General features: G+C 33.8%; 4 protein-coding genes across 8 annotated transcripts; 2 read left to right on the top strand and 2 right to left on the bottom strand.

Moving 5' to 3' along the window:
- Positions 1-2,024: 2,024 nt before the first annotated feature.
- LOC105183278 (Golgi to ER traffic protein 4 homolog) lies at positions 2,025-4,298 on the bottom strand. Of its 2 annotated transcripts, XM_025296662.1 has the most exons (7): positions 4,141-4,298; positions 3,633-3,955; positions 3,464-3,542; positions 2,975-3,209; positions 2,737-2,875; positions 2,433-2,573; positions 2,025-2,340 (listed from the first exon to the last, which is right to left on the bottom strand). In XM_025296662.1, exons 2-7 carry the CDS (start codon positions 3,743-3,745, stop codon positions 2,091-2,093), a joined length of 957 nt encoding a protein of 318 aa, XP_025152447.1. In that variant the 5' UTR covers positions 3,746-3,955; positions 4,141-4,298; the 3' UTR covers positions 2,025-2,090. The 2 variants fall into 2 exon arrangements, with proteins under 2 accessions (XP_025152447.1, XP_011139585.1); XM_011141283.3 differs by lacking the exon at positions 4,141-4,298 and having other exon boundaries at positions 3,633-4,015.
- A 309-nt stretch (positions 4,299-4,607) lies between these two features.
- LOC105183277 (E3 ubiquitin-protein ligase Topors) lies at positions 4,608-9,341 on the top strand. Of its 3 annotated transcripts, XM_011141281.3 has the most exons (8): positions 4,608-4,803; positions 4,947-5,142; positions 5,667-6,126; positions 6,234-6,458; positions 6,628-6,896; positions 6,997-7,182; positions 7,452-7,662; positions 7,814-9,341. In XM_011141281.3, exons 3-8 carry the CDS (start codon positions 5,705-5,707, stop codon positions 8,985-8,987), a joined length of 2,487 nt encoding a protein of 828 aa, XP_011139583.1. In that variant the 5' UTR covers positions 4,608-4,803; positions 4,947-5,142; positions 5,667-5,704; the 3' UTR covers positions 8,988-9,341. The 3 variants fall into 3 exon arrangements, with proteins under 3 accessions (XP_011139583.1, XP_011139584.1, XP_011139582.1); XM_011141282.3 differs by lacking the exon at positions 4,947-5,142; XM_011141280.3 differs by having other exon boundaries at positions 4,608-5,142.
- Positions 9,342-10,225: 884 nt separating this feature from the next.
- On the top strand, positions 10,226-14,567 carry smid (nuclear valosin-containing protein-like smid). Of its 2 annotated transcripts, XM_011141278.3 has the most exons (11): positions 10,226-10,420; positions 10,590-10,808; positions 10,899-11,225; positions 11,330-11,635; positions 11,849-12,068; positions 12,155-12,437; positions 12,533-12,974; positions 13,139-13,306; positions 13,379-13,705; positions 13,791-14,006; positions 14,096-14,567. In XM_011141278.3, the coding sequence occupies exons 1-11, from the start codon at positions 10,370-10,372 to the stop codon at positions 14,216-14,218; spliced, it is 2,682 nt and encodes an 893-aa protein (XP_011139580.1). In that variant the 5' UTR covers positions 10,226-10,369; the 3' UTR covers positions 14,219-14,567. The 2 variants fall into 2 exon arrangements, with proteins under 2 accessions (XP_011139580.1, XP_011139581.1); XM_011141279.3 differs by lacking the exon at positions 10,226-10,420 and having other exon boundaries at positions 10,662-10,808; positions 10,903-11,225.
- Positions 14,568-14,813: 246 nt separating this feature from the next.
- On the bottom strand, positions 14,814-17,179 carry LOC105183275 (serine/threonine-protein kinase Aurora-2). The gene is made up of 4 exons (XM_011141277.3): positions 16,069-17,179; positions 15,795-15,929; positions 15,334-15,724; positions 14,814-15,252 (listed from the first exon to the last, which is right to left on the bottom strand). Exons 1-4 carry the CDS (start codon positions 16,551-16,553, stop codon positions 15,160-15,162), a joined length of 1,104 nt encoding a protein of 367 aa, XP_011139579.1. The 5' UTR covers positions 16,554-17,179; the 3' UTR covers positions 14,814-15,159.
- Between the last annotated feature and the right edge of the window lie 359 nt (positions 17,180-17,538).

Here is a 17,538-nt window from a genome sequence, read left to right as displayed (position 1 = left end):
AGACCATGCTCTGTGCTGATGGGACCAGGTTGGTGTCGTATATTATGAACTGTTGAAACCTGGAGAAACAGTTAATACTGATCGCTACCAACAACAAATGATCAATTTGAACTGTGCATTGATCGAAAAACGTCCACAATACGCTCAAAGACACGATAAGGTAATTTTGCAGCATGACAACGCGCCGTCTCATACAGCAAAACCAGTCAAAGAAGTGTTGAAATCACTTGGATGGGAAGTTTTATCGCACCCGCCGTACTCTCCAGACCTGACTCCATCCGACTACCACCTTTTCGCATCGATGGGGCACGCGCTTGCAGAGCAGTACTTCGCCGATTTCGAAGAAGTTAAAAAATGGCTCGATGAATGGTTTAGCTCAAAGGAGAAACAGTTCTTTTGGAATGGCATCCATAAATTGCCTGAGATGGGCAAAATGTATAGAATCAAATGGCCAATACTTTGAATAAATATATTTTAACTATCCATTGTAAATAACGTGTTTTCTTTAGCGAAAAAACCGGAAAGGAATTACCGACACACCTGGTATATATATATATATATATATATACATACATACATACATATATATATGTATGTATATATACATATAAAGTTTTTAAAATACTAATCTTACATTCTCATATGCATATGAAATTGTAAGATTAGTATCATAGATTGATACGATATTCGCATACAAAGTATCCGAAGATCAAATAAATTGGGATCAATTTGTTAACAGAATGCACATTATTCAAGAAAATAGTACATATTCATCAAAATATTAATATCAAATGCACAATATCGATTTTCGGTAAATTTAATTTGCATTTGTAAGAATAGGCTTCAATCATTTACAGTATGTATGTGATAATGTGTGATAATAATTTAATTATCATACATTAGTGTATGTAACAATGATTATGTTCCGGAGGATTATTAACAAAGGATACTCAATGTACTTACATGTATGTTTCTATTATAAGGAGGGGGACACTACTTATTAGAAATTTCAATTTATTAGCTAAATGTTGTCTATGTTTTCAGTTTTTCTTCTTTTTTTTAGTACACAGCAATATTATGTTATTCTTATTAATTGATATTGTGAAATCTTGTCTCTCTTGTCACACAATAATGGCCGTTAAATTCCTTAATTAAATACGTATTTTTCACTAGAGTTTTAAACAATTCTTGCTTATAATATTATACGAAATTCGATAAATAAATATATCTTTGTTGTCCTGGATACAATTCGTTCCTCTAATTCATCGGCAACAGTATCCCCGATAAACATTCTTTTATCTCGGATGCTATAGTTATGTCACATTTATTTGTCACACATGATTCAGTTCATATAAAATAAATTTTCGATCCAGCAGTTACACGCAAGTATACATTGATGTAATTATATGCATGGTATACAAGTTGTAGCTAATGGCAAGGATTTTATTCAAAGTCCAAGTATGATTGCTGAATTCATAACAGCATATACAGAATGACAACAAGTGTGAGTATTAACTATTTAACCAGAATAATATAATTTTTGTTTTTCCTAAACTAAGGTGAAAACACGATATTAAATTAAGATTGGATATTTTTTCCTCAAAATCCTATAAGTAATGTATATACGAAGTATATACACATACATAGAGATATATACTAAATATATACATATTTGTCAGTACTTACGTTTTGAATAGTAGTCCTTTGTAGATTATGCTTTTATATGCAAAAGTATACATCTTATTATTGCACATCCGTAATAACTTACGACTCGATTAAAAAGAAGTCTTATTACAGGTATGTATAAAAAGAATCAAGATGTATCTATGCACTATTGTGAATTCAGTGTATGTAACTTACAACTTTGATAAATTCCTGGTAAGAAGTCGTCCCACATACTTTCATTCTTCGATTTACACGTACAGACTTTTCTTCTTCTTCCAGTTGTAAGTTCCGCGATTTAAAACTTCGTATTTGGATAATACGAGCGTGATATCAGTGAAAGTATTTGGGTCGAGGAATAATATGTATTTATATATAAAAGTTCCATATATTTAGCATCACACTGCACAACGCTGCCTCATCTTTAATCAATCAAGTTCTTGCACAGCATATGAGGTTGAGGCAGTATTTCGTTGCTCATCGTCGTATTCATCATCTTCCAGGCCATTAAAAAAGGACTGCAGTAACGAGCTGAATAGTCCCTGATTACGTGGACGCGGTGGTGGAATATTGAAAAAGAGTTGGCCTATTTTGTCTAAGTACTGTCGATAACATGGATCTCTGTTTAAAGATATCTGGTACTGATCGCAGAGTACTGTGAACACCGCTAATTTTCCACTGTAAAATGTATCAGATCAAGCAGCTAGGGAACAGTTGCAAGATTGAAGACGTTTAGACATCGTGAGATGGAACCTATGCTATAAATTTACCTGTCGATTGTTTTTAGTAGAAAAAACAAAAAGTTTAATAGAGGAAGAAGATATGGCGGGCCACTACTTATTTTCGGGTGCCTTGAAGTATAAGAATTAAAGGCTTCCTTTGCGGTTGCTTTGTTTTGTAGACAAAGATACCTAGAATAGACCCATTACTTTTGGTATAATCACTTTATATATAACACAGCTCGTGTCTTTTATATTATTTTATATCTTTCATCTTGTTATATATATATATATGGTAATGTTAAACATTTTGTAAGAGCTACAACATTAATATTGATGAAGTTAGTATGCTTACTGAAAAACTGCATGAGCTATAAAGAGGTCTATTTCATTCATATATCCACGCTGCTCGTGAAGTTCTACCAACATTGCTGCGCATCCAGAACCATCTCTACTATGCATAAAGTGCTGCCTTGCCATTATATAATTTTTCTCTAATAAAATAATCAGTTTGTCATATATACATCTATACACATACATATGACATGCATGAAATAAGCATTCATTATCAGCAATGCTTCCTCCTTGATTACCTCTCCAAAATATTTGCGCTATCTTCTGATGCAAGTCTGGATGACCAGTTTTATAATCTGTGCCTTTTATACTCCATTTGAGAGCAGATTGTATAAACACCTCTCTCTCAGGGAACATGGGGCTCATTGTACCAAACAGAGTTGTAATCTTTTCGAAGAAACTCTGCGTGGGTTCTGTCTCAGATTGTGTTAAAACATTGATAAATAAAATTCCTAAGTCAGCTCCACTGGCATGCTGCAAGAGACAGAGTTACTACGGAGTTGTATAATTACGACATGACATGGAGACTGGTCGAATTATCGTCCGCAACTGACTCGAATTAACTGTGCCAGTACAAGAATATATTAACACTTCAATTAATCATTTATGATTACTTCAAAGAAGCACGACTCTGAGTGGATGTTCGATCTCGTTGAAAATCCCGATTATCATTTTTAAAGGACACGACACTCGACAACGATACTCGACTCGCGCGACTACTCGCATACCTGATCGTGCTGTAATAAAAGCATTGATCCATTATATAGCAATTCCAAAAGTTCCGAATATTTTTTCTGGCCGAGGTATCTGCAAGCAGAGGTTAGACAGACACGATGAGGATTGCGCATGGGAAAAAGACACTTTGACGACGCGAAACGATCGCGGCGGCTGACTCACCTGAAATACAATGTCCTGTACATCTGATGAGCCTCATAATAATTTTCCGAATTTATCGATGCTTCTAATTTCGCTAAAACTCGCTGAACACCGTGACTATACCGCGAGGCCATGTTTATGCTGTACGGGTAACCTCGCACTTTTACGCACTCACGGTTGGTATTAATGTACAATTTACGTATGTAATTCAAATTCGATGAAGCACGTACATCCCTGCTGACAAGGCTGATAAGTTCGTGCGTGTGTGCATACGTGTTCTGATCTAATGCATCAGACCATTAGGAATGGAGACGATTTCAAAGACGTTGAAGGAACATCGACATCTAAACAATCATGAAAATATCGATCTTTGATAGCCCATTATGTCTTAAGAACCGTGCGAGTGATTGATTTATATATATTTTTCATTTTTCTCTCTCTCTCGTTTCTTTTTAAAGCATACGTGTATATTTAGAAACGCCGACAGGTCGTTATCGACAATAAATTCTACTGTAGCTGAAATGAATACCAAGCAATAATGTTTTCAATCCATTTTTTCACGACGACGAACTCTTTCATGTATCATATTGGCGACGATCCTATCAGCTGAGTAAATCGTCGATTAGCTTGATTAAAATTTGATTAAAATCAGCCTGATACTGCTTTCCTACGAGGATCGGCTATTTCGATATTCATCGCCAGCACTGAAAATCTATAATATACGCGACACAAACTATGTATTTTCAGTATGGTGTTTTCAGTGAATATCGGAACGCAGCCGAGAAGGCCAAGTGTTTTCTTTTTACATGATTTGCATTGTCATAGCTTTTTCATTGGTCACGCGTCATCTACGGTTGGTTATCCTGTAGAAATTTTCAAAGTCGCCTGAAGAGTGCGTTAGGGTTATTGAAAACTCTCTATGCGACAGCCAACCGGCACATCCGATCTACCAACTATATGACAAATGAAATACCACCCGAAGACTGTCGATTTGCAATTGTGTCTTGCCGATGGCTTGAATCGCTCATTACACATCGCCATAGCAGCTTTCGCCTCATTTCACATTGTGCAGCTTTGTGGGGGAGTGCGAAGAATAGTATTTGCTTGCTGTCAAGAGTCTGAGTCTTTAAAGTGCAATTTTTGTGCTTGCTGATCTGCATAGGATTATTCTGGTATTGGGAAGCTATAGAAAGTATGAGACCAACATTCTTGGACGATAGTAAAATATAAAAATTTTTGGGGGTGTTTTATAGAAAATACGTCATATAGACCGTACTAAGTAGATTTATGACGTTTCCCATCTTTTTTCTGCGTGTAACGTGCATTATTGTATAGGATTATTGTAACGATAATTGTATGCGACAAAGTTCACAATGGAAGATCTCCAGAGCAGTATGGGAGGATTCGTTGATTTCCTGTTCCGTAAATTTTTCGGGAAATAATGGAAAGTCTTTATCGTCAAGATGAGCAAAATCATCGCCGCTGCCTACTAATCTATCTGTTTTACGCGTAACATAATACGATATCTAAGGTCAGTTTTTTATACCTGCACTAATTTACAATAAATTTCAAATAAAACAGATGTATTTATGGAAAAAAAAACAAAAAAGGGAGGTTACAAGATATTTTAGAACATGCAGCTACAAAGAACAGATCTTTAGATTTAAAAAAAAATCAGTTATAGGATATTCAATATATTCTATGAATTTAAGTATATATAATTATAAAGCAATTCATTCAGCAATTCAGCAAATTAATTATAATAACAGACATCTTACTAAACAATATATTAAAATAATTACAAAATCATTTCATGAGAAAATATTTAAAGTCAAACCTAATTTGATATTGCATTATTAGTAAAAAGTTGAAGATGGTAAAAAAACAGAAAGAGAAGGAAGATGAAATACACACGTGTGTGTGTATAGGAAATATAAAGAAAATTTCCCATATAAAATATATATATAGTAGCAAAGAACTGTTAGAGACAATAAAGTAAAATTTTATCAATACTTAAGGCTTGTTTATAATACCTATATATTTTTTATCTTACAGAAATGTCTCTATGAGCTGACCTTTGTAACCAATTAACAATGGAAGGATCATTAGAAGTAAAACATTCTCTCGCAGGTGTAGAAGAACCTATAAAGTCTGAAGCACCTGTACAAAATTCAGATAGTAATGAGCGAAGTGATGATATAGCCTCGCCACCTCCTAATTGTAGCATCTGTTTGGGAAAACTAATTAATACATCTTTCACGGACAGTTGTTTACACCAATTTTGTTTTGACTGTTTGGTCAAGTGGTCTAAGATAAAGACAGAATGTCCTCTCTGTAAGCAAACTTTTAAGTCGATCATACACAGTGTAAGATCGGAGGAAGATTATGATCAATATCATGTACCTCGTGAATTGGCACAATCCCAAATTCCTCAACCCCATGTTGTGAGTACTTTGGATCTTAACTTGGACGTTGGTGTTGGCAGATGGGAAGATGTACCACGATTTGTTTATAGGTATTGTAGAATATATAAATGTATATTTTATTATATGGTGAATTTATATAACAATAGAATTTGATCATTCAATATTATATAAACTCAATAACTCTGTTGAATATCAGAACAACAATGACTGGTAATCGTCGACATGGTTTGCTAAATCCAGAACAAGTTGCTAGACGCGAACAATTGCCCAGTGTAGCACCTCAAGTACCTAGGGAAGAACGTAGACGTAGACGCGATAACCCTACCGATTATCGACGCACTGTATATAGACATGGAATATGGGCTACTTTATTACCTGACATATTCGGTCGCTTTCGTGAATGTAGTGCTGAATATTATAGGCAAGTATCTCTGGTAACTACTGTCATGTTTTGATGTTCTTGTCTGTTTAGTTAATGATTAGATGAATAATTAAATTGTATTTTGCGAAATTATAATGTATGTTATGTATATTAGGCATGAATTCATGATGCGTAAACTTTATCTTGATATTTTTTGTTTAATTTACAGGAGATATCCTCAAGAATTGGATCGTCTTATACCGTGGTTAAACAGAGAGCTACAAGTTTTACTTGCTAACAGCACGCATATTACATATGTGATGAATATAATACTTGATGCCTTAAGACAATTTGATATTAGAAGTACAGAATTTCGTAATCTTGTGCGACCCTATTTCGATGTACACACAGATCATTTCGCACACGAACTGTTGAATTTTGCCCGAACCAATTTCGACATGGTTGGATACGATCAGGCTGTTACTTACTTACCACGTGGTGTGTACTCATTTACTCAGACTTGGCATCTCAATACAAAAAAGTTGATTATTACGTTGAAAAATGATATTACGTTCACTGATCGAACCGCTTTTTATAGGTTTATCGAACGAGTACGCACCTCGTATTGTTTCACCTACATCATCTACATCAAGCAGCAGTAGTAGTAGCAGCAGCCACATCAGTTTCCTTTCTGATAACTCGGATGTGCGAATACTTGAAGACGAAGCGATCGACTTAAGAGTAAACACTGTAATGCCAACTGTGCTACCTATGAGTCAACCAGGTATAAAGAATCATATAATTTTGCTTGATGATTCTCGATCATAAGCGAACAATAAGACTTAATATTTTCTATTGGTTCGAAAAAATAACAAGCGCTTTTGATTAGTTTCATAATTCAGATGTTAAATAAATATAAGTTGAGAGATTTACGTATCTTGCTACGTTGTATGTTACATAAAATTTTTAACATGTTTTCTCGCTTCTAACGTCGCGAATTAAAAGTTACGTAACGACGAATCAGGAACCTTAATACAATTCATAATTATGTAGGACCCAGTGCAGTAGGACAACTACTACGTTCGTTAGAATCATCTTACGACATACCGGAACTTTTAGTCCTTTCGTCAACTTCCTCTGAATCGGAAGGCGAGTGTGAGATAATTGGCTACGTGAAACCACGTCACGAAAGAACACCGGAAATCATAGAGTTGGTTTCGTCCGATAACGAGATGTCTCCTGTTAGATCTAATGAAAATATACCGTAAGTTGCAGAAAAAAATCATTTTGTATTATTAGGTTCAGCATTTGCTCCTATCTAACTTTATTTGCAATTAATATTGTGATACTGTAGGAATTCATTATCGTCTATTAAAATAAGTTTAAATATAAAATGACTTGATTTCGTTCATCAGATCGACCACGGAAGAAACTGTGCCAGCGAATTTATCATTACCAAGTACGTCTTATGCCACTAAAGAAATATCATCCGATTTATCATCTTCATCGACAAGTGCAGATGATAATTCTGACAGCGATTATAATCCTGGAACAAGTAGAAGATTTCGAAATCATTCAAAAAAATTGTCATCTAGGAAATTTGTCGAAAAAGAACATAAAAAAATGAACAAGACGAGAAGCCATAACAAACGATCTAGAAATTCATACAGTTCCGAGGAGAGTGACTTTAAAAAGAGAAGCAGCAGAAAGATTGTGAAAAAGAGGATATACAGTTCTAGTGATTCCAGCTCGTCCGAAGGTTCATCGACGAAATATGACGAGAAACGTTCAAAAAAGGAGAGATGCAGCGTTAAAGAACAAATGAAACTCAAAAAGGAAGAAACCTATCCGAATGCAGACGGTGATAGTGATAGCAGCACAGAGACTGACAGCAAAACAAAGACCAAGAAGTGTGATAGACAATATGTATCGAAAAGGAAACGTTCCCTTAGTTCAAGTGATTATACAGCGAAGAGTGAGAGAACCACGAGAAGCAAAGATAGAATTTGTACCCAAGAAAAATCGAAGTCTAATAATAAAGATAATAAATGCAGACAATCCAGATCTAGAAGTACTAGCCTGTCTTCTAATGTCTCTGAACAAGATAAAGTATCAGGATATAGGCATCACGAATCACGAGGCAGGAGACCGGATGACAGTGCCTCTACGAATAAAGTCACAAAAAGGCAATCTGAATCCAAATCAAAAAGTAAAACATGCTATTTCTCAGATTCGGACGATGATCATTTGAGATCGAGCAGCCAATGTAGTAATCGTTCCAACAAATCCTATTTGCGTTGGAGACGATCGAAATATAAGGACAGACATAAAGATAAGGATCGCACAAATAGATCCAGTAGCAGAACATTTAATTCATCGCAAGAAGCCGCGAGTCCAATTGTAACGTCGTCCACCTCCGCGAAAAATGATGCGCATCCAACCAAACATTCCGATTGCGTGGAGAGTCATAAGTCAACGCGCTCAGAGTACAAGAAATCAAAGCATAGAAAGTTCCACGATGAAAAGAAGTCAAGATCAAGGAAGAGAAGACGACGTCTGCGATCTCTCTCCACCTCTCAGTCCGAATAATATCACTTATGTATTAGCCAACATATTGTATAATAAATTTTGGTTTAAAAATGTCATCTCGTGACGTCGTATATATAACAGGGCAAAGAATTAATTTTTAAAATAATCAAGTTAACTTCGAGTTTGTATTCTTCTGTTTACATAGCTCTACCGTAATGTCAAGTCTTGCGTAAATATAATTGTCACAAGTTTGTGACACAAATCGGATAATGTTTTATAAATGTATTTATTAACGTTATTTTTCTTAAAAAACGAACATTTACTTTTTAACATTTGCTTATAGAAATGATATCAGTGATATCAAAGAATTTTTTCTTAAAGAAAAGAATCATTACGTGATCATTATTAATGAAAAAGAAATTTAAAATAAAGCTGTCGACGCAATATTTCTTGAAAAAATTATTACAATATGATGCATTATGAAGGATGTTCTATATTCTTATGCTACCTTTTACTGGGATGTAATTTTTTGGCAATATGTTTATATTGCGCTTACAATTATACATTTGATATATGTATATTTATATATTAGTATATGGAAATATATGTTAATGATACATATATATAGAATTAATATATGTAGAATTATATAGAATTAAAAAATATATATGGAATTAATATACATAGAAGTATACTAATATATAAATAGACACATATGTGGTATACATTATACATTTCGCACATTAAATTTCCCAAAGATTGTAAATACGTATATCTCATAAACGATTATAATTTAATTAAAGTTTGCATATAAAAATATGATGAAGCCAATTTTTTAGTAGGTGTACCTTTATATATTACTTTTTATGCGTGCGTATAAAGAGTATTTCTTTATATGTGCATAAAAAAGTGAAGGTATGCGTACGTATCTTTCACAATACTGCGTAATGGTTAACACACCGATAGAATGTTTCATTCCAGATCACTTTTCAATAAATAAATACACTAGGTAAAGTATAATTTCAATCTAATTTAAATTGTGCAAGTTTTATAATGTAAGGTATAAAATGATAAGGATATAGAATGTGATTATAACAAAATAAAAATATTAATACATGTTTGAGGATTGTTACACATTTTTATTATATTAATTTTCGTATATTACACTATGACAAATATAACTTAATCGAATGATTAATGTGTGTCGATATAAAAAAAATGAAAATCGGTGTTGGAATTATATAACGTACATATTACTGAAGTTTGCTATACACGCATGCGTGGAATTTGTCCCACCATCACTCAGTATTACTTTGAAAGTCGTACTATATCATACATTTGATGTGCTCCGTGAGATCGTCTCCTTTGCTCACAACTAACGTGTGAAATTGTGACTCTGCGGTGGAGTTCACGGATCGGAAAACGTAGACAATAAATATAAAATGGATCAAAAATTTTTTCGAGATCAGTCGTTGACTGCACGCGTACAAACGGTAATATATTACAAAGAGGTTATGTTTTTACACAATCGCTCTATGTATATGTCACGTGCACATAATGCGAATTATTTAACAAAAATGCTTGAAATGTCTTTAATATACACGATATTCTTTCACTTATTCATCGATAATTGTTCGTCCATATCTATTTATATGTTTTTAGTACATGCGTGAAAATGAAAACAAAGTATACATTGATGTGAATGAAATGGCAGATACGTTGCAAAGGCGATACAGAGATTATCGTGGCAAAAAACGTGGTGCTTTTCGTGCGATGGTACGCAAAGCTTACGATGAGCTTACTGAGTTATTTTCAAGAAAACCAATTCGTGACTGCTCTACATATGCTGATGATGATTTTGAGGACGAAGTTGATCTTGAGGTATTTGGTTCAAAATGATAATTTATTCAAAATATTATTTTAATATATTATCTCAAGTACAATGTTTATAAAGTAACTGCTTGATTTTAGTCAGATTCGCAACAAGGTCCAATAAGCAATATATTACTACAAATGTATAAGAAAACACCATGTAAACAAAATGGAAATTCAAGTGATAAAGAATTGATAGATATCAGCAGTGATGATGATGTGTCTAAAGTTGAATCTAAAGCAGAATCTAATGCTGAATCTAAGGCTGAATCTAAGGCTGAATCTAATGTTGAAAAAGACACAAAAGAGACAGAGCTTGCATGTAATACAAATGAAAAATTTGTGCATATAACTCCATCCGTTACTCTGAAGCTTGAAACTGCTGATTCCAAGTTACAAACACCATCACCTCAGACACCAACAACAGTATGTATATTTATTTATAGTATGATCTATGTTAAGATGCTGAAATGCTAAGAAATAAGTTACAAATTATAAAAGTTTATATTAACCTATTAATATTTTTCTAGCCTGCAAATGGAACTGTAAAACCAACACCTTTAGAATCTACAAAAAAACGACAAAGAGGAAAGGATAATGATAGCACGTCCTTTGTAGTTACGAAAAAAACTAAAACTATACCTATCACAGAATTAAAAGTTACATTCTCGAATGTAGGAGGTAGTGAGAAAGTTTTGAAGACTGTGTGCACCTTACTTGCTCACATGAAACATCCTGAGATCTTCAAGCAACTTGGTATATCTCCACCGAGAGGTTTTTTACTTCATGGACCACCTGGATGTGGAAAGACATTATTGGCACATGCAGTTGCGGGAGTAAGATAATATTTAATTTAATTCCAATAAAAAAAATCATCTAAAGTATATGCTACGATAGAAACATTATTTATTCAGGTTATTATGTGTATAATGAACACAACTCACTTGTTGTATTCTATATACATTACTGCGAGAGTTACATTGGTTTACATATGTTTAAATTTGTTTTATGTATATTTCATGCTAATTAATATTTTTCCATAAAATTAGGAATTAAATATGCCTTTACTGAAAGTAGCAGCACCTGAGCTTATAGCTGGAGTGTCGGGTGAGAGTGAAGCTCGTATCAGGGAATTATTTGATCAAGCTTTAGCTCTTGTACCGTGTGTTGTTTTCTTGGATGAAATTGATGCTATCGCGCCACATAGAGCTACAGCACAAAGGGAAATGGAACGAAGAATTGTTGCACAATTATTATCATGTCTAGATGGTAAAGTACTATCAATTTCATTACACATGTTACCATACTATTTTGTATATTTTCATGTTATGCCAACTTTGAAATATCATTATCAGAACTGAATCTTAAAGAAAATGGAGATAGAGTATTGATAATTGGTGCAACAAATCGACCTGATTCATTGGATCCTGCTTTAAGAAGAGCGGGACGTTTTGATCGCGAAGTGTGCCTTGGAATACCAGACAGGGAAGCAAGGGCTAAGATTCTAGCAGTGCATACTGAGAAAGTTGTACTGGCCCCTGACGTTGATTTGTCAATGATAGCTTCTCTTACTCCAGGTTTTGTAGGTGCAGATTTAGTCGCCTTGATTAGAGAAGCCGCCATGGTTGCTGTGGACAGGTAAAAGATAGCAAATTATTTTAGATATTACAAGAATTTTTTTGTTCTTTCTATATTTATATGATATATATTTGATAATATATTTATTTTTACAGAGTTTTTGAGGATCTTAAAAAATCAAAGGCAGAAGAAAAATTACCAGAAACTGAAGTAGATAAGGAGTCTGGCAAATCATCAGAAACTTTTGAAAACTCAGGAAATTTAATTGATACTGGTGGTAATGTAACACAAAGTCCAGTGGAAAATTTAGATTTGAAGGAATCGTCTGAAAAACCTCCAGATGCGAACAAGGACATAATCCAAAAACAACCTAAAATATCAGACTTGACAAGCTTGTTAACCTGGTTGCGTACTGAACCACCACTTTCTCCAGAACGTTTGTCGACCTTGCGCGTTAAACACAGTGATTTTGAATCTGCTCTACGTGTTGTTCAACCTTCAGCAAAGAGAGAAGGATTCGCAACAGTTCCCGATGTAACATGGAACGATATTGGATCGCTGCATGATATACGGCGAGAATTACAAATGGCGATTCTCGTGAGTACCAATATTTATTTATTTATAGTGTATTTATATATATATATATATATGAGTATAACTATTTACAATATTTTAAATGTTACGTGTGACAATTAAGTGACCATTCATTTTAATGTATTTCTAGTGCATAGATATTAAGTAAATACATTTATTCATTGTAGGCTCCTGTTAGATATCCTGAATACTTCAATGCATTAGGCTTAACTGCGCCTACGGGAGTATTGCTATGTGGTCCACCTGGCTGTGGAAAGACATTACTGGCTAAAGCTGTCGCCAACGAGGCCGGAATTAATTTCATTTCTGTTAAAGGACCAGAACTTTTAAATATGGTTAGTTTATTGTATTTTATTGTTTTAATATTATGTACAAAATTGTGTCTTAAATTGTACTTTATGTTTCAGTATGTCGGTGAAAGCGAAAAGGCGGTTCGTCAGTGTTTCTTAAGGGCGAGAAATTCAGCACCGTGTGTTATATTTTTCGATGAATTAGACGCGCTGTGTCCCAAGAGAACAGAGAACGACCATTCGGCCACCTCACGAGTCGTCAATCAAATGCTTACAGAAATGGACGGTGTGGAGGGTCGACAAGGAGTATTTCTAATGGCCGCCAGTAATCGGCCTGATATTATAGATCCAGCCGTTTTAAGGCCGGGAAGGCTGGACAAAATTTTGTATGTTGATCTGCCAAATGAACCCGAACGAATTGACATTTTACGTGCGCTAACGAAGGTATAGCTTTTGCGATATGGCATTAGTTTCATCTGTCATAGTTGACACTTCTCTTTGATGCATGCTGAATGTTTATAATTTGTAGAATGAGACCAGGCCGAAACTAGACGAAGACGTTAACTTGAATGAAGTTGGACATGTTACTAAAGGTTTCACCGGGGCAGATTTAGCAGCTTTGATTAGAGAAGCTGGTATGGAAGCACTGAAAGAAGCAATTGCAAATCTCGTGAGTGAACCGAAGATCTGTAGGCGGCACTTTTCATTGGCACTTGTAAAAGTGCAACCGTCTGTTCGTGAGAAAGTAAATATCCTAGCTTGATTTTTAACTTTGTTAAATGATATATGTAATAAAAATTACATATATATAATGCGAGACTGTATATTCTGCAGGATATCAAACACTATGAAAAACTGAGCAAAATATATTCAGTTAAGAACTCTGAAGTTACTCCAATGGACACACCGGCAGATACACCAGTCACTGACGTAATCATGGAACCAATGGAGATTTGAAATACAATCATTATAAAGAGTTTGTATTTGTAGGCTGAAGAATTCTTCCAATATCGATCTTTATGTTCTACGCAACGCAAGTTCTGCTTAGTTTAATTTTTACAAGTCTAATAATGTTTGATACTGGGATATAGTTATTTTCCTTATGAAAAACTATAGTGCCATTATTTTAAGATATCGATTAATGTATCTTTTTACATTCTGTATCTTATCGACAAACTGGAACGTGTATACTTTAACTTTATAAGGATATGAAATACCAAAAGCATGCACATGTAATTTTAATATAACGACGTCTCTTCGATAAAATTTTCATTTTCGTCAATAAATATTCACATTTAATATCGTACGTCCTATTTCCTTTTTTTATCTTTTTTATACATGTGTGAATTTAGTTGAACAAAATATGTTCTGGAATGAAATCTTACAGTTTCTGTAGTATTTAATCTATATATTTCTGAACATAATTTAATCATTTAATACAAATTGCATGTTCATACGTTTGATTTATCAACAGTCTCAATTGATGGTTATATAATCTATTCTGCTAAAATAAAAAGTAGATATCGCGAAATTGTATAAAGATCGCACTATAAAACATAATGAACTTTTATTTGCATTATTTTCTGCTGGTATATACCAGCTAAGCTCCAATCTGGAATAGTGCAAACAATTATATTATTAGTCATGTGAGCAAATCGATTTTCGTTTAAGAAATGCTGTCGAGTAAACTTATCTGTTAAGCACACATATCCCAAAACCAGTTACATGTGAAAGAATACTTTAGACATACAATTAGGATAATATATTGATAGTATAGCAGTTAATTATTGATATTCTGATGTCTCTATTTGGAGAAACCAGGATTACGATAAATTTATAGAATACATTAACATTCGTCTACTTTTAATAAAAACATATCACTTGTGCATATAAGTACTTTATGCTTTATCTATCTTGCGATTTTTTACAATCCAAGGATGTGTGAGTATGCCATCCATATCCAGTCTCTTTTCTGGGTCAATAACTATAAGCTGAAAAGTAATTCACTGAAAGTTAGCCAAGTTTTAAAATATAATATACATCATCAATATCAAATTATTAATGAAACTTACCTTTGAAATTAAGTCTTTTGCACCTTCGCTCACAAAGATTGGGAATGTATACCGTAATTTTGTAATATTTTTACAAGTTTCATCATTATTTTTTGCATAGAAAGGAGGCTGGCCAACCAAACATTCATAGCATAATACCCCAACACTCCAAAAGTCAACAGTGTGATTGTGGGTTTTACCAGACACCATCTCTGGTGGCAGATAATCTAAAGTACCACATAAAGTATCCCTTCGAGAAGAAGGAGCATGTACAGACCACCCAAAGTCTGCTATTTTTAATTCACCATGTGCCCCAAGAAGTAAATTTTCAGGTTTGATATCACGGTGAATTACTTTCTTGCTATGACAATATTTTAATGCATCTGCTAATTGAGCTACATAAGTGGCTGTCCTATGAAAGTATAATTTATAATTACATAACTACTCATACATAAAATAATAATTCAATAATAAAATATTACCTTTGTTCATCAAACCGTTTATCTGGTTGACTATGCAATTCTTTATAAAGCTCTCCTTTCAATGCATATTCCAATATTAAATAAATTCGTTTATCATCATAAAAATATCCATACATTCTTAAAATATTTGGATGCCTTTAGAAAAAAGAAATTATACATATCAAATAATACTTGGTTGTTCATAAATTATATATGATTTTGCATAGAAAACCAATATCTTATAATATATCTTAGATATATTATAAGTTTATTGTATGTAATATTAATACATTACCTTAAGTGCATTTGAATTTCTATTTCTCTTCGTACTTGATGCAGGATTTGGGCTTTGTCTATCTGTGCTCTGTAAAGCACCTTCATAGCTACTATAAATTTAGATTTTTTTTCTCTAGCTAAGTATACATTGCCAAACTTTCCTTTGCCCAAAGGACGGCCAATATCAAAATCCATCAATGTCCACTTCTTCCGGCTTTGATTTTCTGTATTTGCATAATCTGTATTTGAACTACTAACTTCCTGGGATTCTTCATTTGTATTGTCTTTTATCTCTTTAATGTTTTCATGAGATTTTTGTTGGATTTGATTAGAATCTGATTTAGGTGCTAACGGTAACTTAGGTGGTGGCATCAATTCTACAGATTTTTTCGCAGTGTTATTATCACTTTTTTTTGTATCAGTGATACTCAAGTGCTTAAAATTATTGACCTTTAATGTTTCTGAAGTAGATTGATAATGTGTGCTGTTATTTTCTTTATCCATTGTGTATTTTATTCCTGTTTTGCAACTTTGATAACAGTTAAATAATAATATTTCTCTGTAATAATTTATATATACAATACTTTGTGATATGTGTATGGTCTGAACAAATATATATATATATACAATAGTGTCGTTGATATCTCTCAACTGTTAAACATCAATATGACTTTTACACATACGTCTGTATATTCTGTTCACACAATATATAACTTTGTATAAATCACACTCACTATATTCGAAACAATACGGAGCTAAATACAATTGCTTAAAGACACTTCTGTCAAAATGACTCTGCCAAGGCTGGTAAGACGTGGAGTCTTATTTCTCCACCTTTTCAAAATAACGAACGTTTCTTGTTGATTGGTCAGTATGAAATACGTCATATATCACATAGAAATATAGACGAGACACTTTCGCAACCGAGCATATAGAGTACGCCACTAAACTGTCGGTATGTTTACTCCGACCAACCAAAAATCAAACGTCAAAAGTTCAGTCCTCCCGCAAAAATGTACAAAACCAGTAAATATTTTCCAATTAAAGTGAAATTACGTGTCGTCATATAATATCCGTCGGAACGTTCATTGTTCCAATACCTGATCAATTGCAGTTGTGACTCGTGATCTCTATAAGGCCCAGTTCCACAACTTGCTTTAAACTCCGTTTAAAGCAAGTTGTGGAACTGGGCCTAATTGGTCCGAGGAGAAATTACTAGAACTCGCAACCGTATCCGCGCATAGTGAAAGTTCAAGCGGCTCAAATAAAAAGAAAAATCTCCAGATGGATCGTCTTCGGGCCGAGGAAATATGACATCCGAACGTCTCACGCGATCAATTGAATGGTAAATTTTGCCTGAAATTGATCCGTAGGGCCAGAGCACAGACTTCTGCATAACGCATACTACATAACGCATAAGAGAATCAACAAATCAGAGTTCCTCATTTCTGTCCTGAGGAGGGAAATGAAGAAAACTAATTGGTTTATT

The sequence above is a fragment of the Harpegnathos saltator genome, unplaced genomic scaffold, assembly GCF_003227715.2.
Source record: "Harpegnathos saltator strain DR-91 unplaced genomic scaffold, Hsal_v8.6 scaffold155, whole genome shotgun sequence".
NCBI classification, from domain to species: domain Eukaryota; kingdom Metazoa; phylum Arthropoda; class Insecta; order Hymenoptera; family Formicidae; genus Harpegnathos; species Harpegnathos saltator.
This window is presented reverse-complemented; position numbering and strand designations above follow the sequence as displayed.

Excerpts from the sequence above, each read along its gene's own strand:
- LOC105183278 (XM_025296662.1), bottom strand. The coding sequence starts at position 3,745 with ATGGCCTCGCGGTATAGTCACGGTGTTCAGCGAGTTTTAGCGAAATTA. Across the intron at positions 3,543-3,632 it reads TACAGGACATTGTATTTCAG|ATACCTCGGCCAGAAAAAAT; the intron begins GTGAGTCAGCCG and ends CTCTGCTTGCAG. Across the intron at positions 2,341-2,432 it reads CTACTAAAAACAATCGACAG|TGGAAAATTAGCGGTGTTCA; the intron begins GTAAATTTATAG and ends TACATTTTACAG.
- LOC105183277 (XM_011141282.3), top strand. The coding sequence starts at position 5,705 with ATGGAAGGATCATTAGAAGTAAAACATTCTCTCGCAGGTGTAGAAGAA. Across the intron at positions 6,127-6,233 it reads GTACCACGATTTGTTTATAG|AACAACAATGACTGGTAATC; the intron begins GTATTGTAGAAT and ends GTTGAATATCAG. Across the intron at positions 7,183-7,451 it reads GCTACCTATGAGTCAACCAG|GACCCAGTGCAGTAGGACAA; the intron begins GTATAAAGAATC and ends ATAATTATGTAG.
- smid (XM_011141278.3), top strand. The coding sequence starts at position 10,370 with ATGGATCAAAAATTTTTTCGAGATCAGTCGTTGACTGCACGCGTACAA. Across the intron at positions 10,421-10,589 it reads TGACTGCACGCGTACAAACG|TACATGCGTGAAAATGAAAA; the intron begins GTAATATATTAC and ends ATATGTTTTTAG. Across the intron at positions 11,636-11,848 it reads TGGCACATGCAGTTGCGGGA|GAATTAAATATGCCTTTACT; the intron begins GTAAGATAATAT and ends CCATAAAATTAG.
- LOC105183275 (XM_011141277.3), bottom strand. The coding sequence starts at position 16,553 with ATGGATAAAGAAAATAACAGCACACATTATCAATCTACTTCAGAAACA. Across the intron at positions 15,930-16,068 it reads GAAATTCAAATGCACTTAAG|GCATCCAAATATTTTAAGAA; the intron begins GTAATGTATTAA and ends TTTTTTCTAAAG. Across the intron at positions 15,253-15,333 it reads CAAAAGACTTAATTTCAAAG|CTTATAGTTATTGACCCAGA; the intron begins GTAAGTTTCATT and ends ATTACTTTTCAG.